At 44.1% G+C, this 25,019-nt stretch overlaps 1 protein-coding gene across 9 annotated transcripts in view; it reads right to left on the bottom strand.

Moving 5' to 3' along the window:
- Positions 1-25,019, bottom strand: part of LOC112454016 (protein turtle) — a 268,193-nt gene that overhangs the window by 47,430 nt on the left and 195,744 nt on the right. For 7 of the 9 annotated variants that reach the window (XM_025015156.1, XM_025015157.1, XM_025015163.1 and 4 more), the window contains 4 exons: positions 22,996-23,123; positions 22,191-22,364; positions 21,420-21,745; positions 10,060-10,193 (listed from right to left, as the gene is read on the bottom strand). In XM_025015156.1, the coding sequence (XP_024870924.1) occupies positions 10,060-10,193; positions 21,420-21,745; positions 22,191-22,345 (615 nt within the window). In that variant the 5' untranslated portion in view covers positions 22,346-22,364; positions 22,996-23,123. The remainder of the gene's footprint in view (positions 1-10,059; positions 10,194-21,419; positions 21,746-22,190; positions 22,365-22,995; positions 23,124-25,019) is intronic. The other 2 variants (XM_025015160.1, XM_025015161.1) reach the window with 1 other exon arrangement.

Raw genomic sequence — 25,019 nt, 5'->3', positions numbered from 1 at the left:
AAAACGGAGTCACCAATTAACAGGGATGACGAGAAACGAACGGCTCGCTAAACGGTGAAAGAGTAAGTCGTAGAGAGGAGCGGATTGCGACTGCGGGAGAGACAGTGGGTCGGGGTGCTTGAAACCGCACGTGGGGATCGACCGCGAGGGAGGAACGGTAACCCTGACACAGTTGAGTAGTTCAGCTTGACCTCCGTGCACATTCTGCATTATGTATGTAGACCTCCTAACCCCGTGCGGATTCGCCTGCATCGGCCGCGATAAAGTGTTGCCTGTACTGCATGACGGTGTCGTTCTGCATCCCTTTGCGGTGCGACGAAACGCCCGACGCAATTGCAAATTGCGACGTTACCCGCCGGTGGAATAAATTTCTTACGCGCTTGTTACACTGACACATGTTTGAAGACATCGTTGCGATCGGATACGACGCCGTGGAAGAATCCAAAATACAGACGAGAAAACTAACACTTTTTCTGTTTTGTAAAATTCTCGTCCGTTATTAATGAAAATTGAAATAATTTAAATTACATTTAAAAAAATGTAATAAGTATAATGTTACAAAAGGTCTGGTTACGAGAAGGCTCAAAAAGCTTAAATCGACCATCGAAAAAAAATCCTCCACCTAAGAAGACCGCGCCTGCCTCGGTTTCGTGTTTACGCCGCGAAAGAGAAAGAATAGAAAAATAATTACCTTCGTGGCTTACGTCCCTCGACGGAATAAAGAGAGAAAAGAAATTTACAGTCAGAACACCGAGGTTTCACATTGCTTTCCGCGGGAGGGAAAGGAACGATAACGCTCGTCTACGACGTGGATAATATTCAACCGAAATTCGGGAGAGAGATCTGCCAGGTTGCGGGTAACTTTCCGAGACCTCAGAGAGGTTTCTAACGCGGAGGACGCGGGGGAGTTGAGCGCGGCGGCGGGACGGGTAAGTCGGTCCCTCCGGCAGAGGTGAATGCCTCCCGAGTGGAAGCGCCAGTGAAATTGAATTGCAGGAAGACTCTATTTCTCTTTCTCGCACGCAAACACGTCTTTCGCCCTCTCTCTCTCTCTCTCTCTCTCTCTCTCCTTTTTCCTCCCTCTCTCTCTCTCTCTCTCTGTCTGTCTGTCTTTCTCTGCCATCGTACCCCAATCTCGCTTTCTCCCTATCTCGGCTTCCGCCATCTCACTCGTCCTCCAGCAGTCCACGCTCCTCCCTTTCTCCCTTCGTCCTCCATTCATCCTGTCTCTCCTTCCAGTGTTTGCGCAGTTGACTCGTGTCTCCATTTGTTTCATTAAATTACGTCGTGCTCCCTTCTACCCCTCCCTGCTCTTCCACTCGCGACGAGATATATCCACCACCTACTCACCGTCGTCAACCAGCATTCCTCCCTCATCCGGTGCTACTCGCGGCACTTTTCTTTCAAAATAGAAGTACGCGGGGAAACAAGGAGAGCCTCCATTACGCCCATCCGACCCTTCAACCCTTTCTTACAAATTTAATACCGCCCGATTTTCCCACCCTCCTCCCTCTCTTCCTTCCTCTTGCTCTTTCTGTTTCTCCCTCTCTCTCCCCCCTCCCTTCCTCCATCTCTTTCTCTTTCTCTCTCTCCTGCGGAAAGTTACCCCGATGTATTAACGAACGAGCTATACGAGCATTTACCGGCTAGCTTTATGGAAAAACATACGTTCTTGATGGAGAGTGCTCGTTAAGGGTAAAAGAAGCAGCGGCAACGGCGAGAAGAGCACGAGGGTGAGTGGAGAGCGAAACAATGGGAGTCACAGCATTCTCGCCGCGAAGTGCGCGCATTAATTTGCATTCTCCACTTACATTTGCCCGATGCCGCCGTAATTCCATTGGAGGGCCCATGTCTCGATAAATGGTAACGCTGCAAAAACATTTAAAAGCTCGCGCTACAGCCGAAGAATTATTCGTTATTATTGCGCGCCTCCATGGGAAAATGATTGCTCTCCCCCGCAGGTGACCGCGGGGAGGGATGCGGATATTCATAAATAATTGAAATAATCGAATGTGAATAATTGTTTGAAAATTATAATTTCTCGCGTGTAATTCGAAATAAATTACGCCACGTGCCGCTAATACGCAAGTATTATATGCGATTATCGATCGAATCATCTCGCACGCGTCGTTAGACGGAAAGACAATGCGAGTATTTTATCCGAAACGAGAGTTAATTCAATTATGATGTAAAGCGCGCGCTTTTGAATACCTCTGAATAACTTCCACGGAGATATCTTTTATTTTTTTTTCTTTCGTATTAATTAATGACTACGAAGAATAATGGTTTTGAACCGCGTTCATTATCGCACGGTACCCGTGTACTTTTGTACGTCGGCTTCAATGTATTCGTGCATCCAGCGAAACAAGACCCGGCGAACCTTCTGCGAGACTCGTCTCTTTCCAGCAAGTCCGTGGGGGGGCTAACTTTCCAGCGGATGCGACAATGGAAGCCTCTCCCTCCTCGCCTCCCTCCCGCCGCCGCCGCCGCTGTTGAAAACGCGCATTAATTTTCCACGTGTGTTGGCGGTGCGCCGCGTAATCTCATAAGGGATGCCACTCGGATGCTGTGTCGCGACGAGCCGCGGAATAAAAGCGTGCGTGCACGCGTAAGTTTTAGCCCGGCGCGCGGCGGCGCGGCGCGCGCGGCCGCGCGACCGGACTACAAATGCGCGCGCGGGCGCGGCGGCGTACCGCCCTACACGAAATTTCGTTCCTCCACTCTTCGGTACTTTGGCCCCGGGGAATTCGCGCGTACCTCTCCTTTTTATCCCCGCTCGCTCGCGGCCGAACCAGTTAGCGGCGGGCATAAATGCAAATTGTCGCGTATGCAAATTGCACGTTTGTATTAGCACGTACAGCGGCTCTCGCAGAATGGCCTTTACGAGGGACGAGTATGAAAACTCTCACCCCTGCGACTTTAACAAGCAAAAATAATTTTAACGTAGTTTTCTTTTTCTTTTTTTTTTTTTTTTTTAATTTCTTCCGCTGGCTTAAAAGGCAGGAACCATTCGCTTTAATCACGCTTATATGGTAAAACCGAACCAAAGATATCTGGAGTGAAGGCTCGATTTGTTCACCAACGCTTGTAAGAATCCGAGTTACGGATCAAACATACCATATAAAATTATTTCTTTGTTTGCAAATTTTATTTAGAATTGCATTTAAAAAAAAAGCCCACCGCACTTATGTTTCAGCTTCTTTTATTCAACATGACTCTCTTGATGCAATTTACGCCTAGCGCGTGTGCGCCGGGATGTGTGTGTGTGTTTAACGTTATTTGTCTTGTGGTAATTTCATCAGAGGTGACTCTCCTCGCACATATGCGGAATAGTTAAAAGAGAAAACAGGCAAAAAGGAGGGATGTGGAAAATAAAAAGAATGAAAAAGCCCGAGGGAGAGTCGGAAACGTTAGTCACGGTTGCGACAACTTGCATTTCTCTTGCTCATTGCAAAAGAGGAGGCAAACTAGGCAGGCAGGTAGACCCACCGCAAACTCGTGCGCGATAAATGTCGACGCGATCTTTAATGCGAATTCATTTCGCGGATTCGCCCGGCGCGCGCGATTTCAAAAAGCCATTCAAAGGGTGGGAGTTAAAACGTGCGTTTCCGCGTGTCGTCTCTCCGGCGCGAATCGCGCGCTCGTAAAAAGCCATATCCCCAAAGTTATCCCCGCGCCCGTACGCGGCTCCGCGATTTTTATGCACACTTTCGCCGGATTTATTGACGAGTGAATAAATTTCGAAGGGAGGTCTCTGCGGTTTCGATCGAAGAGGTCGAGGAAAAACATCGTGTTCTCTTCGCACTAGTTCGCGCAGCCCCAACCGAGAACCGCAGGTGCGGTACAGAAGAATGTACGCTGCCGCAATTTATGAGAGTGCTTTTTCTTCATTCATCGAATCAGTTAGCGGTGCCGGCAGCGAAGGCCCCGGTCTTCGTCTCCTATTCGGACGCGCGGGTAACGTGTATACCATCGAGCATCGATAACTATTTGCTTCCGGAAAAGCAAACAATAACATGGACGCGCATGATAAACGATCGTGTTTGATTCACTCGGCGCGCTGCAAGTTTCGAAATTGGTTCCAAGATTCGCCAAACGCCAATAAATATGATCCTAAGTGAAAATATCTCGTCGAGAAGCGCTCTCGTGTATTCCTACGGTTAGAGTAATATTCGTGAGAAATTTCTTTCACCCATTGCAGAGATATTTCGCTGTGGAAGCTATTTTCACGAGATAAAGGCACGATTCTGCAAACGGGAGCTCCCCCGGGAAAGGCATCGCGGTCTCGCCTTTTCACTAAGAATTTTTTCGAGTCTCTTAATTATGAATCGTAGCCTTTTAATTATCGCCGGTAATTGCAATTGAGACCGAGCCCATTGCAGGCCGCATCAGGTGCATCGTCCGCACGCAAACGGAAAAAATGGTATGGGGGAGTGTGAGAGGCTAGTTTCGCGCCAGGGGGGGGGGGGGGGGGGGGGGGGGGTGCAAAAAGTCAGACGGGAAGAGAAATTAGTTGTCAGCCGCAGCGCCATAGACAGGGGGAGGAAGGCAGGGGTGGCGAAAGCGACGGACGGCCCGAGGGTATAGAAGGGAGAGATTGGCGCGGAGGGGTTCGAATCGTGAGAGGGGAGGCGATGGTCGAGACGGTGAAGGAGGGTGGCTCAAAAGCCCCTGGGTTTCTCGCGTGATTTATGCGAGATTCCAGCGATGCCGCGCGTAAAAAAGAAAACAGCCCTTCGCCGTGCCAACCTCCACCTCTCTACCCGCGTCGTTCCCCCACTCCCCCTTCATCAAGGCGAGTCGGCGTCTGGAAATGGAAATGGCCGGGGGACGCGGCGTCGTTCCACCGTTGGAAATCTCTCGCTCTCAGAAGCGTTTTCCGAGGGACGGTAAAAAAGACGGCTATGTACGAGGAACTGACCCCGATCGGCCTCGCGCCTCCCCCCGAAATGATTTGCCGGGACATGGTAATTAATGCTAATAGAAAAATTGCCGGGACGATTGAACGTGGATTGGGGTGAGGTGGGACGGTCTGGAATTTTTTTTACGATATAGAAGTCGCCCCTTTTTTTTCTCACGAAAGTATATATAGCCATTCGAGATAAGATTAACCTCGCGTTCTTTTGATCTCAAAGAGCTCGTCAACGTGCTTCTACCTTATTTTTCTTGCAAATGATATTTACACGCTTCTTCATTCCTGATTCATTCATTATTACAAACCATTTTATCTTATACAGGAGGTATATTTCGAAAATATTACGTTAAGAGGAAACATGGCGGTTCCTACATCGTGTCCCCTTTATATTGAAATCCTACTAATCCATGTCGATTATATATACAAACATAAAGCGATTATCGAGCAAATTGACGTTTGATTAAGTCAAGCCATAGTCGCGGCCGAAATCTGGCGTGCAGATACAATAGGGCGTCGAATAAAACCCGTCTGTCCGCCATGTGTTACGCGGTCCTCGACGCGTGAGATTCGCTCGTGGAGTTGCGTGCATTCGCGACGTTCGCTATATACGGGTAACCATCGGGGCAACGACACGATTATACTCGCGATTAATTTCTATCATATCGATCCTACGTCGGAAGTGCGCTCGCACGGTACCTAACCGTCACGTGAAGGCACCGTATGTGCATGTATCGCTGTTTGCTACCGCCGATCATCATATAGAATCGCGTTCGCGCTCTCGAGCACGCACGGGGTGCGAGAGCACGCGAGCACGCGTGCTCAAGTGTACGAACGCGGCTCTAAGATTACGTCGTCGGGTTCAACCGTCGCGGTCGCGTCGATCGCGGTAGTCTTCTGCGCGCGCGCGCGCGCGCGATCGATCAATTAATTAATTAATCCGGGACGAGGGTAGGTTTGCGAAGTCAATATTGAATGCACAGTAATGCGTTTACGGCAACGCGACGCCGGATCGACCGGAAATCCCCGGAGTCCGCGAGGGGAGCCCCCGATCCGCGGCGCTGGGTCATCTCGCCGCGTTTATCCCGCCCGCATTTTACTCGCGCGTTCGAACGTATGTAATTTTTACGCGTTTTACGCGATACGTACAGGTGTAATCTCATCCGATACACAAATAACACCCGACGCCTATAATTCGCTCTCGATCGCGTTAGTCTCCACACGCCCGGCGTCGATGGCGCAACGCTTTAATTTTAATCAATTTATTTCGCGGCATTATGCACGCGTACACGCCGATCGGCGAGATGATATCTCGCACCGGCGGAGCTTACCGGATTAGCGAGATATTTCAACTATTGATCGCGAGAGAGAGAGACCGATAAGTGCGATACGCGGCGGTACAAATTCGCGCGGCGACATACATGCGACTATACGCGCATCACTAATACACAATAAATACACATATTACATTACGCTACTTGGCAGGCAAAATTTTCTACACGCAGACTACGATCATGCAGCGGCAGTGGTGATCGGATGATCGCAGGAGGGTGGGGCTAATTTTTACAGCGGCAAGATCCGGGAAACACGATCCCGTAATTTACGGCGAGCCGAAGCCGCGATTGCCCTATCTAATTGCGCCGACAATAGCATCGTATTTTTCATGCGACAGTCACACTATGTTTGTTTTAGCCACACGCGACGCGCGTTTTCCCATCCCCGCCGATTAAATCCGCCACCACCGCGTGCGCCAGCGAACAACGCATGCAAGGCACCAGAGGTTAGAGGAGACAGAGACATGATTTTTCAATTTTCCGCCCCCGAGATAGAAGTGGGAAAAGTGCGCTACTCCACATTGTTTCGTGATGGACGAGCTGGCCGTTCGCGGACTAAACCGCGCGTGGGTAATTCGAGATACTTAAACTGGACGTTGATGCATTAAAAGAAACGAGGAATCAAAATAGACGTCGAAAGTCGAGCTTGAAGAACGAAAGAGGTTTTTATTTTTGATTGCGAGCGATGTATCGCACCGTTTGATCATTCCTATATTGATACTCTCTAAATTTCATAGAGTGGTTTCGCCATTAATACAATAATATTAGAGTGATTGCGATAGTCACTCCAAAAGAGAGGCTTGTCACTCTAATTTAAGTAAATGCGGGCACTCATAAGAATTTTTATTCCAATTTTTAGAGCAGCTACTTTATCAGAGTGATGCTATCTCACTCTAAAGCTATAGTGAATCACGATTCACTGAAGACCGACTGATAAATGATAAATGACTCTAAAAGAGCAAAATTTTCCATTCAAAACTTCAAAATTGTAGAATGACATAATTCACTATGGACACTGATCTACTATACTTGGAAAGAGTGCCCTTTCACTCAAATGGAGTGCAATTTCATTTCAATTTATAGAGCGCAATTTTATTATTTCTTAGAATGGCAAATCAAAGTGCACAAGCTCAATTTTTACTTTTCGTTACGCACTTGCATTTCACTCTTCGACTTTTAGAGAGTATCGCGAACAGTTGACGTCATTTCGCGATTTAAAGATAAAAGGAAACATCCCTTTACGTCTGCTATATTTTTGCATCCTACGTCGCGAGATAAGAGATTCATTGAATAAACTTTAAAGATTATATAAAACATAAAAGTTCACGAACGACAAGAAACGCACGCGTACAATCAAAAACACGTAAAATTCCAAGATGTAGAGAAACTGAAGGGCACTCCCTTGCTTTTCTCGCTTCTTTATATCGCGAAGAGATTCGTGAAACGGCGAGCTCGTCATTCGAAAGAGCCGCGACGAGTCGTAAACGTGTACTATCTCGGACATTTATGCATTTAATCGAGAAGAAAATCGGAACGAGCAATGTCTTGCGATTTTACGAACGTGGATTCTGCGTGGGTATCCTCTCGCGGATACCAAATTATATGCGCCGTAGTCAAAGTAATATACACGTTACGATTCGGGCGGTCCTTTCGCTCTCTTTCTCTCTCATTCTCGAAACAGTGCAACGAAATCTCGCATGAAAAATCTAGCACGAGAATATCATTGTGAGCGTGTGCGCGAGTACTCGCGAAAAATCGCGATACGTCGCATCGTTGATTCGCGGCGCGGTGAAAAAAAGGCTTACGGCTCCGCGGTGTGTAAAACACCGCGTTTTACATTTCGCGCGCGTTAACCGTATTAGGAATGAAATCCTGGCGGGCACTCGAAGGAGATTGATCGATCGGCGGATTATGATGCCAATAGAGAGCCGGATATCGATGAAGCGAATATACCATGATGATCCTTAATTTTTCATTTCACGAGAGCGATTCACGATAACAAGTTTCCGATGCGCCGCGCCGCCAGGAACTAGAATTGACATTTTACAACGGATCGCTCTCGCTATTTTTCAAGCGGCTTTCGATTCGCTCCGGTGATCACATTTATGTTATCTAGCGTATCGCTCATTTTCGTCGCGCACCCGCATCGCCCGCTCCATTGTACATATGTATTATATCGCGATGATATGTGGTCATCACATGAGATGAATGAGAAAAGGTCGTTCGCGCGTTTTATGATCTGGAATTCATGTTAGTACTGATTGAAATGATCGGATGATGCCGTTAATTGATGTACGTAATGTGCTCTGCCCTCTCCAGTCCGGACGAGATATACAACGTGTGAATACAAAGTACATTACTTTTTACTCTACTCGAGCGAGTAATTTGCGGCGGTGCTCGCTCGCACGCTCGCGCACGAACGAGAGGCGCGTCCCGTTCGCCGTTGTCGGTGGTTTCCACCGATCAAAATCAAAACAGGATATACAAAACGACCAAACGGAAGAACGTAAGCGCGTAAGCCAACAAATCGTAAATATACGGCCAATTTAAAGTTTCTCTCAGTAACAATAACGTTGCAGTAACATTTCAAAAACGTGTGCCCTCCGCTGCGCTCTGCCTCACTGGTACAAGCTCGCTAGCGTATGTGTATGTAACCATATGTAAATTCATTCATGTTCACGCGTTGTGGAAATTATTTTGTGCGGTTATTTGAGAAAAACTGCTGGCGCCAAATTCCGTAAATATTCGATCAAAAATGCAAGTGTTGCTTTAATTTTTTGAATAATCAGTGAAACTTTATTATTCGCGTCTGTCAATTATTACGAAAGATAAGCGACGACAGAAAGGAAAAATTCTCTGACGATTAAATACAAGGTATTCAAAAAGGTATAATGGATAACTACACAGTTTTATTGTATGCAAATTGATAGTTTTCATAATAACAGTTTTCTTTTTCTTTTCAATTGGGATCGATTTGAATCATAATATCTGTCGAATAAAATTCGTGAGGCACCAAAAATCTTTTCGAGACTCAAGAACTCCAGAGTTTTTCGGAAGAGTTAGAATTCACTCACCATTATATAAAAATTCTAGAAATGGGACATTAACTTTATAGCGGTCAGAAAAAGAAGCTGGGTCGCAGAATTCATAGAAATAACTGTTTATTCGGGCAGGACAGGCCGGAGCGCGCCGTATCTGCGTGGCCCCCCCACCATATTGCCTCTTCACGCCCCAATTCGCGATTATGCAACGTTTAATCGGGGAATTAAAAAAGGAGTCTCGGAAGTGCAAATTTCTTTCCGCGGGAGTGAGCGCGCATCGAGCGAACTGCGACAATTCCCGTGGATTTCCACCCGAAGAAATTTACGATATCTCATGGAGTGCGTCTCGGATTAAGCGAGATCGAAAAACGTCGATCTTTTTCATTATTCCGTGCCGTTATTACTTGATGTTATGCCACTACGATCTCGTTATTTTATATTCCATACATCATCGGGTGATTGCGCGAAATTGTAACGACTATTTCGACGAAAGGAAAAAAAAGAACGTTTAGCATCGCGAGGGTGTTAATAGCGGACGGAAGGGGGGGCGCGTTTACGATTTTGCACGCATCAATTGCTCGAGGAAGCGAAGCGAAAGGAGACTTTTCGCTCGATGTGACGTCGAATGATTCTCTCCGAGTCGTCGTTTAAAATGTCGCGATGGTACACTGGCAGGCTTGCTGATACCAGAGGCGCGGCGCTCTCGTGGAGTGCCCCCGTCTTTTTAACTCACGGATATAGAGAGCAGAGGCGATATCGTCCGATATCGTACCGTGTCGCCTACCTTCTTCTCCCATTGGAGAACGTAGGGCACTGGGTGCTCACCGGGGAACTCTACGTGACAGTTGAAGACAACACTCTCTCCGAGGATAGCCGTGATGTGCACCGCGTCTTGTTGACAGAGGCCTGAAATAAAAATAAAGACGGCCATTAGCGACATAATGATAATATTTCACAATTAAATAAGCGGGGATCTTAGAAGAGATATTAAAAGATATTGCTATATGGATATCTCTTAATGATGATACTCTCATTATTGGTCACATCAGCGCGTTTAACTTTAAATCGAACGAATAATAATCTCTACATTCGCGTTAAATAAGTGAATGTCGTGGTGTTGTTTCAAATCGCTATAGGACACTGACAGTAGAAAAACGAATCGGGACACTTTTGGAAAAATTGATCGAAACATCCCGCACTTCCATCTCGCGCTCGCGGAAGACGTTCGAGCATCGAAAGCTCGTAATTCTTGCCGCAAGAGAGTCTCGCGGTAGGAAAGAAAGCTGCGAGAGGCAAGTCGTCCTCCGCTCGTCCCCGGCGGGAGGGCATTAAAAGCCATTAAAGGTAAATCAGGAGCAACGGTTGACGTCGCTCTCTTTTCCGCGAGCCAGATCGGGAAACCCGGCCCCCGCACGTGGCGGAGGCGTCATGCGAGATTAACTTCGCATTAGCCGCCATGCCACGTCGAATAAGATCGAATACGACTCTGCTTTCGCGTGCTCGAAAGAAAAATCCCTTCGGTCCCGCGTGTCGCTCGCGATGACAACATTTCGCTCGTCCACCCTCTTGCCGCGCGCGAGATGTCGACGGGGATAGTTAACATACTTCGATACAATCGTGTTCTTGCTGGTCTTATACCCTGTTTACGATTGGCGCGCGCGACTGGGAGAGATATCGCTATAAATTATATCGGGGGAACGTCGTCCCAAGGTGGAAAAAGTAGACGGCGCATCGTGACGCGGTGAAACGACGATGGTAAACACGTCAGCGGGGGATAATACGGGCGCGCCTGAAGAAGAAACTTCTCTCCGGGGATAATTAATGTTCTTAGCGCAAACGACGAGCGCGACGGATTAAAGGGAGCCACCTATTGGATAAATTGATATCTGAAATTCAAAACGCTTTCAATTTTCTGGATGGAAAGTTTTCCACGTTCTATCACTGAATATTACTTTCGCTGTTAGTTCACTGCGTTTACTTTTCAACCAAACAACTTTGCGCGAAATGTATGTATATATACATATATGTATACGACAGTAATATATATATGGAAAATATCGCGAAATGACGCTAATATGACTTTTTAGCTCAGTTCAAGAATGCTCGTGTTATTCAAATAGCCGCGCGGAGCACCGCGAAATAAGAAACACGAGATATAGGGCTTTGTCAAATGCCCGAGACAAACAGAAGAAAAGTCAGTTGTGGCGTGGAACTAGAGGGAAACCGAACTCTCCGAATACTCTTAAACTGATTCGCAGAAATATATGTCAGCGCAGTCTGCTATCCGCAGAAAAGTAATCGCGAAGTTCGTGTCGCAAGAAGCTCTATCGGTCGACGGGACACAAATCGGGAATGACAGCCGATCTACTTTGCGTCTGCGAGAAAAGTTTCGCGACTAGGAAATATCGATCTGACTGCTGACAAGCAAAACTTCGGACGAATCTGTCGCGCGCGGGGGCGACCCCCTTAACATTTTTGTTTTATCTCCGCCTTTCGTTCGCTGCGTCACGATCGTCGCGATTAACGTTTCACTGCGGTAAACAGCTGCCGCATTCGCGCGCTTTTTACTACTTCACCGAACTACTGTTCTCCACGGAGTTCTTAATGCGGCAGTACCATTACGGTCTGATTTTTGTCACGAAACGACTGCTATATTTGATTGATGTCCCCACCATTCAGGACTTCAAAGTACAACGTTAATTACCGCGAACTTTTCTTCGGAGAGACCATAAAATGCGTTTCGAGCATTTCAAGAAGTCGACAATAATTACATTATAATGAATTATCACGATATCCATCAGTCGACACGCAAGCTACAATACTTGGGATTTTTACGTCCGAGACACACAACGTCGAGACACACAACTGCTCGTGCTCTCATCCAATGTGCGACTTCCTATTATGCAGTTTCGAAACTGCGACTGTGAGAAATGGCGCGTTTCTCCCCTTTTGCGTAGATTGTGCATTTGTACGACGTCGTCTAATGCCCGGCTATAACTTTGGGAACAGTTAAGCCTCGCGTAGCGCGTTCGCATCAAAGTATGCTGCAAAATCGGCCGCGCGACTTTCTCGGTAAAGCCGACGACCAAAACTGTGCGCAGAAAATCGCTAACATCAAGGGGAGGGTCGCGCGTCGCGTCGTCATATGTAAGGGGGGCGGGGGGGGGGGGAACTGCAGAACACAGTCGGGCCAGAGCTCGATGATATCCATTTCGAATAATGGACGCGACTTTGATATCTGTTCCCTTTTGAGATCCTTCGCGTTGCAAATACGACACATTTTTGGCACTCGTACGACAAAGGGGACCGTAATAAATCTCTCCCCGGGCGCAAGCCTCTGAAACGCGCGCGTTTCGCGACAGCCCCTACGGACACCGCTCCGGATGAGTTCTAAATCGAGGGTGCTTTTATCGTCGAAAAAAAGTAGAACGGGAGAAATTTTAGCGAAACTGTGTTACGTGGTACGCGTCGCCTCGATTATAGACGTTCTTTACGTCAATATTTACCCTTGGTTATTATTAAAACTACGGTGATATTTATAAAATATTTCTTGCGCTATACCTTTACATCATATTATCTGCGGCAAATCGTAGCGAAACGACATTATTTGACGAACTTTATGACGATGTTTTAATTTTATAATTTAATTTGATAATATCTAATACGCTATTGTAATTTCTACGATAAGTCTAGATAAATTCCTGCATGCTTTCAGATAAACCGAGGTCGAGAATGTCGCTAAATGATTCTGTCGTTTTCGCATTAACGCGCCCAGATGTACCATCCCCCCACCCCGCGAAATGATGTCTCGTGATACAAGCTCTCGCGATGCATATCCGCCATGGACGGATATGTGGACACGTCAGTTCGCGAAGCCGCATCGAAGCGGGCGCATTACGTATGCATTGTGTAATATCATGGATCGCGGCTTCTCGACATCTGCCCCGGTGAACCATCGATAGTTCGATGCTTCGCCAAAGGCTGTTTTTCGATAAGGGATATACGTATACGTACGCGTAACGGCTTGGTAACGTTTGACAACGAAGTTGTAGAGGCGAAAAGTCACGCTAACTTCTGTATCCATACCATACGATATTCTCGATCATCTAAACGTAACGTAGGTATCGCGAAATAGCAAAAGCCATTCTGAAAACTTCTCGGAGGATCGAAAATTGTTGCGAAACGTTTGCTCACTCAGCTAATCTTACAAGGGGATAACCAACACCTTGAATTTTGCTAAATTTTTATTATGTTACAGTACACTCCAGTCACTAATAAGTACAGTAACTGTCCAATGTGCAGTTTATAAAATATTAATGTTTAAAATTTTTTCCAATCAATGATACATAAATCATGCTTGTGCAAAGAAGTTGCATTCATAAAACGCGCTTGGCGCAAATTACTAATGTGTTTTAAATGTTTCTCTGATAGATATCATACAAACGTGTATCCATTGTGACCATATTATCGATAGTGAACAAATTGAAAGTTCCGACACCAAAGGTTAATTGTCATGTAATGTATTTTAATTAATTGTGACGTATTTCTTTGTAATGTTATTATAATTCTATTTTTCTCATTTATAATACATAAACTTTATTCTGTATATAGAGCAATTATACACACGAAAAATTTTAAACATTAATATTTCATAATCTATTACGCATTGGACAGAGTTACAGTACTTATAGTATTAGTGAATGGGGTGTACTTTAACATATTAAAAATTTAGCAAAATTCAAGGGGTAAAGAATTAGCTGTCCCCTTGTTACGGCTCCGTTTGTTATCTAAGAGATAAAGAAAGTCGTTAGGAAGCTTCGCCAATTCAACAAAAAATTAAACGTGCCCACGTTTGTCGCAAGAGCCAAACGTGATCGACAATCATGTCGCGCGACGAGAGCGGCGCGTTATTAACGTAACGGGGTCGGTCGGAGCCGTGACGATACTATTGATATTGCACGAGAAAATCGGCATAACATCCGCCGTGTCTCTGATCATGCAACAACCCGTTTTAATCCGCCCCCTCGGTGTACGCAGTGCGAATAATAATCCGGACTCGGACGCGAGCAACCGACGCACATTTGTGCGGCCATTATCGCCATTGTCGGGGGTCCTCCTGGGATAACGCGGCGTCCAAATAACCGTTTTTATTGTTACTTGTTATTAAATTTTCAACGGTCTGTCTGCAGCGTGTGCGGGCGCGTGTACGCGACGCGAACACCTCGTTATCTCGGCTAAGCGAAATAAAGCCTCTCTCCGCGCGATTCGGTACATGTGTGCAGATAATAATTATAATCATCATGGTGTGCGATACACGCATGACGTTCGTTAATTTGCCCGTTGAATGAACCAAGCGCTTGGAAACTCAACATTTACCCCTATATCTTCGTACGGACATTAATTTACATTCAAATACGAACGTTAAAATATTGATGTGTTAAAGTGCGTGGAGGCGGATCTTTCCCCTCCCCTCCCCCCAGAATTTATGCAACACGTTGCCGCGAGGTCGGCCAGACGATACACATATCCCTCGATAACGCAAAATTGCCGAGCACCGTGCACCGGTCTAATTGCGATAATCGCGCGTTCCTATATTTCTCGCGGCGGCGGTATCAGCGCGGAATCGCTCGGTCTGCGTACAAGCCGATCCGGCGCGCGCGATAAATCTTGCGCGTTAATATTTTTCGCGCACGCGACGGCGCGAACGCGCCAGGAATTATTTGCCTCTCGACTCTACGAGGCGAGGGGAAAAAACTCGGTCGAGTCGTATTACCCGATCATCGGAAGATCCGAAGAGAAAAGCGAGCAATCGGCGCGGAAACTCTCTTTATGCGCGCGGGAAAAGACTTTTCCGTTTCGCAGCCCGTTAACTCGGGGGGAGTGAGGAGGTGGGTTTTAGACGGGAATCACTTCCACGTCGTTTTGGCAACCCGCCTTTTATTTCGCGGTTGTTTTTCCCGGCGAGATAAACAGATTGAGCAATTCATTTGAATGTTCTGCGGGGGAATATATGCAGCTGCTTCTCGCACGGGGACGCGAAACGCGAGAAATTTCGTTTATCTCTACTGCACGACGCGAAAACGAAATATTTTCTTTCGAAATAAAATATCTCGCTCTTGCGCTTTAGCAAACTGAAACAGATATTGCATTCAAAACTCGCTTTTCAGATTCTTTCTTTCTTTCTCAATGGAGATATTGATAAATTCTATGTAAAGAATTTTCAATATTACATAATTTTAAGCAACTTCTCAAATAAACCACACATATAAATACGTCGATTTAATGTTATAAGTAAGTTATTTAAAATCATAATTTTTTGTTGAAAAATACGTAAGAATTTAATATATTTTTTTGGTACGTTTTTTTGCCGCAGGTACGCGTTCACCTCGAAAGCACGAGAATGTTAAAACAAGCCCACGAAGCAGCTCCTCATCTTCGCCAACGAATTTTCAAACAGCGGCGAAGCGTGAAATTAGCGAGCCGTTCCATCAGCTCGTACCTCGTGTAAGCTAAACCTAGCCAGGTGTGTGTGTGTTGAGGCGGCCCCCCGCGCACGAGATATCCAATTGGATGAGGCGGAAGGTAGAACAATTAAGCAGGGCTAACGAGTATACTATTACCTTAATGAGCTCAGAATTCGAAGATAGGTTTTAATTATTTCGTATAAATAAAACGGGTAAATGTAGCTCGGGCTCGGGACGGTAAAACGCGAAAATCTTTTCTCGTGCGAGCAAACTATCTGCTCTGAGAGCCCGAGAGACTTCACTGGGCTCTCCACTAAGTATCGACTTTACGCGCGCTATTATGATTTTCATACGCGCAAGAATCCCGCTTGTCGGTAACAAATAAAACGCGGTGAGGGGAAATCACGTTTAACCGTCCGCCGCTAACGATTGTGCCATAAATTTGTCGATTTAAGGGTATTGCGCGCGAAAATAACGAGCGTTGAAAGCTTAATCGCGAGAGGAAGATGCAACCATTGCACTGACGACGATGCAGCCTTCGTGCAACGACACGTGCGTCATTCGCGTAAAAACATGGGCATCGGCTCAGAATCTCGGTGCTCCACATTGTCTGTTGACGACAACGTCGCGAAATGTCGATCATGGCCGGTCATACTGTCGTCGAGTGTTATCTCGAGGCCTGCCGATCGATCGCGGGTTTCCCGTGCGCAACGGGCTCCACCAAGGGCAACATACCCTCTAGGTCGGCACCCACGTAGTAACGAGTTTAATGGCCCGCCATTCGCGACACTTTGATCGCTATATGAGGAAGAAATCGTAATCGCCCGTCCCCGCAACGCGTGCGCAAATAGAGATACAAACTATGTGGAGTTTATAGAGTTATGCGTCCTGCTCGAGACACGCTATTGTACGCTAAAGGGAAATTTATTGCGATCACGAAGCCCTTAAAAGGGGAAGCAGTTTGTCCCAAACTTGCGTTTCCCGTTTCGATATTACGATCGCATATCGCGACACGTTAATCTTAGATATAGCGCCGGGACACGCGGCGTTCAGCTCAATTAAACACAGAAATTTTAACGTGATAATGTATATAGGCGCGAAAGTGGAGTAAAATTTAATTAAGGGAATCCGTACAAAAATGCGCGTTCTGTTTCAACTATTTTATTTCAAATATTTTAAATGATTTACTCCGATATTGTATGCACGTCGCAAATTTTATTTCGCCTGCATATGTGCGTAAAATGTACATACCATAGGCACGAAAATTAATGAAAGCCCACCGTGGAAAAACCGCAGCATTATTAATTACATTTTGATTAAAAACGATACAAGTACACTTCATAAGTAACATCGATAAATATTGACCCTTATGAACCCACTCTCAATGACCTTCTCCTTCATATATATCATAGAAGTTATCCTTCTGAGTAACCTTCAGAAAGTTTTAGTCGTTGTTGTTTATTAAAATGTTATAAACAAAAAGGTTTAAAAAATATAACAATTTGTGTCAGTGCTAAGGGAAGTAATTTACTGATATGTGTGTGTATAAAGAGTACAGTCGGGTAAATTTCTACGTCATAAAGCGCAAGTTAAGATAAAATTAAGCATAAGCGAGCTCTGCGGGGCCCATACGTCCTCTTTGTTTTGTTTTTGTTCTCTCACTTCTTTGTAATCTCACTAGTTCATTATACGTTATGTAGCGTATACTGATCACCAGAGGTTTCTTTTTTAATTGCCATGTTTTTTGCCCGGTTTAAACTCAATACCGACTTACTAATGGTCCGCGAACTAGTTCCTGTAATATACAAAATACCGTAGTTTTCACTCACTTCGACACTCACATATCGATACTACCCCTGAGAGATGCTCAATGAGTCCACACGGAAAAATACAATTATTACTATTAAGCTCGTTTATTTTATTTTGTGGTGGCCGCGTGTGTGTGTGCCCTTATCGGTATGGCACCACAGTAATTAACCGCATTTTCTCGCGAGCGTTCGACCGCGCGCCGACTTAAGAATATAAACAAATTCGACAGCAATATTTATTGCCCTGTTCGACATTCTCACCGACATCTCATTGGACGACGAGAGTTAAGCAGGGCACACACACTATTCGTAGAACGTAACAGTAAGGTTTCGACCAATCGTGTTGCTCGATTCTTACTTCTACGGTTACAGACGGCCAAACCGAGCAACGCGATTGGTCGAAACCTTACTGTTACGTTCTACGAAAAGTGTGTACCTGCTTTAAGCGGGCATATTGTGGAGTGGCACTATTGCGACTCGCAGAGCGTGGTATTTTTGGAAACGCATCCTCCACGTAACATCGTTACATCCAACCATACACTCCTCTCCATCACTATCATCCACGACGTATCCCCAAAGTTTATTTTGTTTTTATAAGAAACATTATTGTATATTGACAAAATAAACAACTTGATCATCATCATCACTGTGGCGCAGAGAGATGTGCGCTGTTCTATTGAGCCGAATATCCGAGTTCAAATCCGACCGAGAATCGTCGGTTTTTATTCGACCTCTCGGAAGGTAATGGCAATCCACCAAAAGTATTTCTTACCACGAGCACCCCTCTATATTTAAGGGCTGGTCCTCTAGGTTGGCTGGCCAGGTTAGAGATTGGGTGTTAGGGACTTCTTTCCTTTAAGACCTTTAAGTAATCCAGTCTACAAAATAAAATTGCAGCTAAACTGACATCTAAACAGCTGCATTCATGTCGTTACATGATTCCTCAAAATATGATTGACTTTGAAAATCTTATCTTGATTTAACTGGAATAACTTTATTATACAAGATGTTTGTATTTATAAATCATGTACAAGAAAAGGTACAACAGAGGGTACTAGTAGGGGGTACTAGAGCAATTTGCTGTTAATAACAAATTGCTCCAGTATCTATTACAAATTAATAAACTTTATAAAAAATTTATTAGAAGCTTATACTTTTCTTTCCTGACTGTCTTTGCACCCATATCTCAATCATACAATAGTGCAACAATTTTATATTAATGATATGTATGCTAAAGAGAAAATATTCCACCATTTCTGAGATATGGGTACAGAGACAGTTAAAAAAGATAAATATAATCTTCGACTAAATTTTTTAATAAAGTTTATCAATTTATAATAGGTTCCTTATACAGAATAATAAATTAAATTATAGATCAGATTTTTCAAATTTTTTTTTGTTTATAACTTTTTTTAAATAAACTACCAGCGACGGCTAAAACCTTCTCAAGGTTATTCAGGAGGGTGACCTTTATAATCTATGTGAAGGAGAAGAGGTCATTGAGAATGGGTTCGTAAGAATAAATATTTACCAGCAAGTATTCCAAATTTGCAAAAATAAAAAAGAAATCATGTTCTTCAAATAATAATTATTGCAATTGTTGTAATTAATTACACACAATATATATGTATAATTAATTATAACAATTAATAGTAATTAATATGTATATTCAATTATATATACTTATATATATCTAATATATATAAATATATATTTGGAGTAGCAAAATTATGTGTATTTAAATTGCAAAATAATACAAGTTTTTATATTACCGTCGCATATTATACGTGCCGTTAATGCAGTCAAGCATACATTTTGAATGAGATTTTGTGAGAGAAGCAGAGTTTTAATGAAATTGTTCGTACTGATGAGAGTAACGAGCGTCATAAGGGTTCTCATGTAATGTGCGTACGCTTAAAAAAAAAGAATCTGAAACGCGGACATGTCGCGCGCGTTTTTATTTTTTACTCTTCAGTAATCTCATTGCGACGGCGTGATTAAGGTCCTCGTGATTTAAAATGTTACTTCAGCCGGAATAATTGTGAAAACAGAACGCGATATCCGCGTGTAAAAGCATTCTTCCTTTGTGGATTCGCCCTCCAAAACTGTATTTATTTTAACAATTAAAGTAATTTAAATCGACCGTGACTGGCAATATATAACGTCTTTTCGATATAAACATTGAAAAACTGTGAGCCAACTTGGTTTGTCGGATTCACACAGCACTTTTTCGGATCAATCATCGAGACATTATTAATTTCGATCATGGGTTTTGGTCAGTTGATGTAATTTCTAAATTAAATAGTTTAATTTTTATTGCGAAAAATATTACCCCATTATATTATATCGAAAAGACGTTATATATTGCCAATCACGGTCGATTTAAATTACTTTAATTGTTATTCTATATACTGGCGAAAGAAATTTATTATTCTGTATTTATTTTATTTTAATTATAATTTTCGTGACGATTTCGCGATGCAACGTATACAATGCTCCAATTTCCCACACAGTCTGAATCACAGTCTAATTAACGATTTGCAAGCATCGCTTATTTCGAAACCCTAATGGGATATGGGAATTTACAAAAGTGTATAAATATCATCATTGTATAATATCAAAACTGATATTGTGTCTATACGCCTCTCGCGTGTCCCAGCCGAAATTATGTCTCTTGACTGATTGCGAGAATTATTTTCCGTCGGACAGTCAAGCTGCCACGTGTCAAAACGCACTCAAAGCACTGATAAAAGGCGCAGTCTCTTTTTTACGATGCATTCATGCCGTTTCGGCCTGCAAAACGGGGAATTTCATTCAAATTGAAACGCGTGAATCGTGCGCGTCAAAAGAGAATATTTGTGATTGCAAGTTTGAATGAGGTTCGCGATCTAGCCAGATGCGCCTGTCGTCGATCGAAAATTGTGCGACGAATTTGACCTCCGTAATTATGTTGTCAACATAAGTCGTGATAAAAAGAATGCTTTATTAGTCATCGATAATACCGCATATCGTCTTTGTATTATAAACAAACAAACGGTTTGGAAATAAATATTTGTACAACCAAAAGGATACTAACCCTTCTAATGGAAACGCAGTTGTGATTATATACAAGGTTTTTTTTGTAACTCGATCCCTTAACTTTACCGCAACGATATATTTAGTTATGTTCTCTTCGCAAAGCGATCTTTCAGAGCGTACAGTTATCTTCGCAGGTTCAGACAGTCGCGAAAATTGAGCTTATCTCGCGCGCCATTCGCTTTATCTCGCCCGACTTAAGGAGATCGAGCACTTGGTATTCTCGTCCGATAGCCATTATCTGATCGCGCGGCCGGCTTATTTCGCTTCATTTGTCGATCTGCGTCGACGTCCTATTATACGAGCCGCAAGCTCTCCATCTCTGGTGCCCCGCCTACGGTCCGCCGGATTTGAGAACCAACGACCCGTTTCGTGAGATACGGTGCCGCGGCATTAGCGACCATTCGGACGTCCCGCCAACTAGTGAACTCTAATTTGCGGTCCCCGCTAATTGAGGAACGAACGCGAGACCGGCGGTGATTGCACCGGCGGACAAATGAAGAGATTCCCGGATACGACAGAGCCTCGCGTTATCATAGTTCCGAAGTTGTAACCCAATAATAGTAACAACTCGCGGTATATTAGCAACTGAGTTGTCAAGAGAAAACAAGGTTTTGGATTTTTATTGTAGTTTTCGAGATACTTGAACACACATATACATGTAAAAATTTCGAGCTCTCTTTGCGTGACGAAAGAAATAAATCCTGTATTTTCGAATGGCTTTTAATGCCGGTATCAACTCGCGGCTATATGAGATAGAAGCGCTATGGAGACAGAATACTTGCCTGGCGTGACGAGAAGCGCGATGCCAAGGAGCAGAGCTCTTGTCGCCACTTCCACGACTCGTCGGACGCCCCTGCGACACCACCGTAACCGATGCCTCTTCTTCTCATCGTCCTCTTCCGCTTCATCGTTTTTACTCGCGTGCTCGAAAAGGCCCAGGCAAAGCCGCAGCTTCCGGTACACCGCACCGATCTCATCCGATTCGGGCATGCGTCGCTTCAGAGTCTCCTTTTTCTCAACCGTTTCGCTCTCCTGGCGCCTATACGATCGCCGGCAGCCTGTGCAGGTAGGCTGACCGGAAGCGAGGATCGCTTCGTGGTCAGTCCTCCTAAGTGGAAGTCATTATTTCATTATATAAGCGATTTTGCCTCTCTCGGTACTTATATGTTTATTTTATTGACCATTACGAGCCGCAAGCTCTCTGGAGTCTTTTGTATAATATTTTTTTAGCACGAGCTTTATAAGCTTTATATTCTCCTATTATTTTTTCTCATCTATTATAGAATGTCTCATATATAGAATGTCATTTTATGTTACTTTATTGACTATTAATTAGAGTCTTTTATATCTTCTAGTTTTAAAAGTCTTATATTTTCCTATCATTTTTTTTCATCTGTATATACATAGAATATCATATCGATATCATTAATAAGAAAATAAATTATAAGTTTACTTTCTTTGATTTTAATTTTACACACGTTGCATGCAAAGCAGATTTGACCGCTGAACAAATAGAGCGCATTTCCTCCGCCGCGACATCCGCGATCAGTTACCTGTCCTCGTAGTCGTCACAAGCGGCGTTCTCCTCGGTAGCATGGTAGCTGTCGTGCCTTAGGGACCGCAGACCCTGCGAACAAGTTCCTCCGGTACACTGGAACTCGAGCCTTCGCCGGAGGTCCGTGGCTTGTAGCCCTCCTCCGCCCCCCATACCCCCGCTCCCATAGTACCTGCGGGTATAAGCGGTCGACGTCCGCGTTATAGCTATAGCACACGCGGCGCGGTAACAATCATCGGCCGATCTCCTCGTGGAAGGTGAGCTATGGCCGGTAAATAACATGTCGCTCAATATGTCGCGCAAGCCACGAGTATCCGCGTAAATAAGGAGCCGTAAACTATAGTACGCGCATTGCAGAAAGTGGCGGATATGTCACGAAGTGACGGTAAATAACAATTGTGAATTTATCGGATATCGACGTATCGGATATCGCGTTAATCGTCATGGCTGATGAAAAAAATGTCATCTCACAAAAATTTGTGGGCTGGTCTTTTTATATGTAAAAATCGAGGATAGTTTTAATATCAATTTCGACTTCAATTGGTATCGACCGACGCGACGTAATAATTAAATGGTTGTCGATTACATCAAAAACGTTAAGCGTATAAGTTAATAGGGATAAAGTTGTATGTAAAGTTGAGAAGGTAACACAGATGGATTATCCGCATATCCATCTCTTTACGAAAATAGATTTGACAGTCCGGGTAGTCGAGGCTTGGCGAGCTTTAGACAAAATTTGACTTTATTCGATTTATTCTACTTTGTTTTCTCACTAGTGTAAAGTGTAAATGAAATTTGCTCACCCCTGCCGCTCCGCTACCACTACCGCTGCCCGGATCGTACGCCCCCGATGCCGATTTTTACGAACCTCGCCACTTCCTCGCCGTTCTCGACAGGCACTTTAACCTCCGCAATGTGTCGCTGTCATCACCTGCAACATAAGGAAATACGTTCATTGGTCAGTAATGCGTTAATTGGAAAATGACTTTTACTCATTTCCGTTAGTAAAATATTAAATATTATTAGTAAATATTATCTCAATACACATTTAATTATTAATGATAATATTAGATATTGCGTGCTATTGATTGGTTGCGCACGGATGAATCATTATTCCGCACACTTGCGCGGTCGATTATTATTCTGCGGTTACGGCTATATCTTTGGACAATAACCATTAGCACACGTGCGCCCGCGCATCCGTACGTGTGTACGTACCAGACGAATGAATCCTTTGGTAGATGGTTGAAATTCCGTATAGGCGAAACATGAATCGATTCGATTAGCAACATACGTGCTCAGATACAAGCTTGATTGATTCAATTTGGGTTTCGGCCTCTGGCAATGCTCAAACAGAGGTAGACGCTCCGAAGATGGACTGGTAATTATATCACGTTTCTGAGGCTGCCACGTGACCTGGCGGAGGCGAGGATAGAGCCGGCATTAAATGATACGGCACGAGAGAAATTAAATATTTCTAACCCTTGAAGCGTGCGACGTGAGTTCCATAACTTAATCAACCGGCTCCAATTTAGGGTCTTTAATGTTTCAGCACCGTCACGGATGATCGCAAACGGACGCGCCGTTTCTATCCGAGAGCGCATCATGTATTTTTTACGCGACATCAATTCTTCATTCGAACCGGACTCGCGATTTTGTATATTCTAATAAAATCGAGCTGTGCGATTGGCGCGATTGCCGGTAACGTCGAAATTTCAATGCTGTTTCGACAACGGAAAAAAATATTATAATAATTCGATTGTAACCACATGAGCGGACAACGCTGATTATGAGGGTATATGCAATGGAATTGTAAATTAACAGCGATTGCATTTGATGCCGCAGTGCTTAACTTGAATGCGGAAAGTAGTCGCGATTTAATGCAAATTATATTACGATATGTGCGCGCGATGTATTACGGTCACGGAATAATGGCGCGCGCGCGCGCGCCGATCCCGCAGATTATTTATCGTGCGTCAATACGCGAAGATTTTACTTCATTCGGAGCACGTTCGTGTAATACTAACTCCGATTGGAATTACGGACCATTCTGCTAATAAAACGGCCGTGCTACTGATGTAGAGAAAGAGAGAGAGAGAGCGCGCAGGTGCGTATTAGACACTCCCATTCGATGATCCCGCCGAGTCCGTATTGAACGAACGATGGAACGAATTTCTTCTTGTCCGAAGTTATTAATGGAATAAGTCTTAAAATATTGGACTGAAATACTACGGAGACTAAGTTATTTTTTATTTTGAAGGTATATGATAAAACTGTTCTAATAAAAAAAATTAATTAGATAACAGACAGAAGAACATTAATTTTATCTATTTCCTTAATAAATGACGCAATCTCCGTTGGGGAAAAAGCTGTAAAATTAATTTTTGCATTAAATGGATAAGTAATATAGTAGTGTTGCACAGTAATCTGCGAGCGAATGCCGCGGTAAAGTTACACCGTAAGCTTACAGCGCTCTTATTTATGATCACCGTCGGCTACTAATGCTGCAACATCAATCAGGTGTTGTTATTCATTCAGTGCTGAGCCAGATGGAAGATTAGACGCTTGCACTTCCTTTAAGGATAGAACAGCAAGTGGAAGTTAAATTCCTGTACGCGACAGTGTCATCTGTCGATTAACGACGTTCTCCGAACCGTCATTGTTACTTACACATTATAATCTACGCATAATGTGTGTATTGCCATTTGCAAAACTTGTAAGATATCTTCTGATACAATATAATTTTAATGTGGCTTCGTACACAGTTAATTGCAAGGTTAATTGTATCTCCTACAATTTCCTGCAGTTTAATTATCGCAGAGCGTTT

The sequence above is a fragment of the Temnothorax curvispinosus genome, unplaced genomic scaffold (assembly GCF_003070985.1).
Source record: "Temnothorax curvispinosus isolate PA1 unplaced genomic scaffold, ASM307098v1 QBEX01004775.1, whole genome shotgun sequence".
Taxonomy (NCBI): domain Eukaryota; kingdom Metazoa; phylum Arthropoda; class Insecta; order Hymenoptera; family Formicidae; genus Temnothorax; species Temnothorax curvispinosus.
This window is presented reverse-complemented; position numbering and strand designations above follow the sequence as displayed.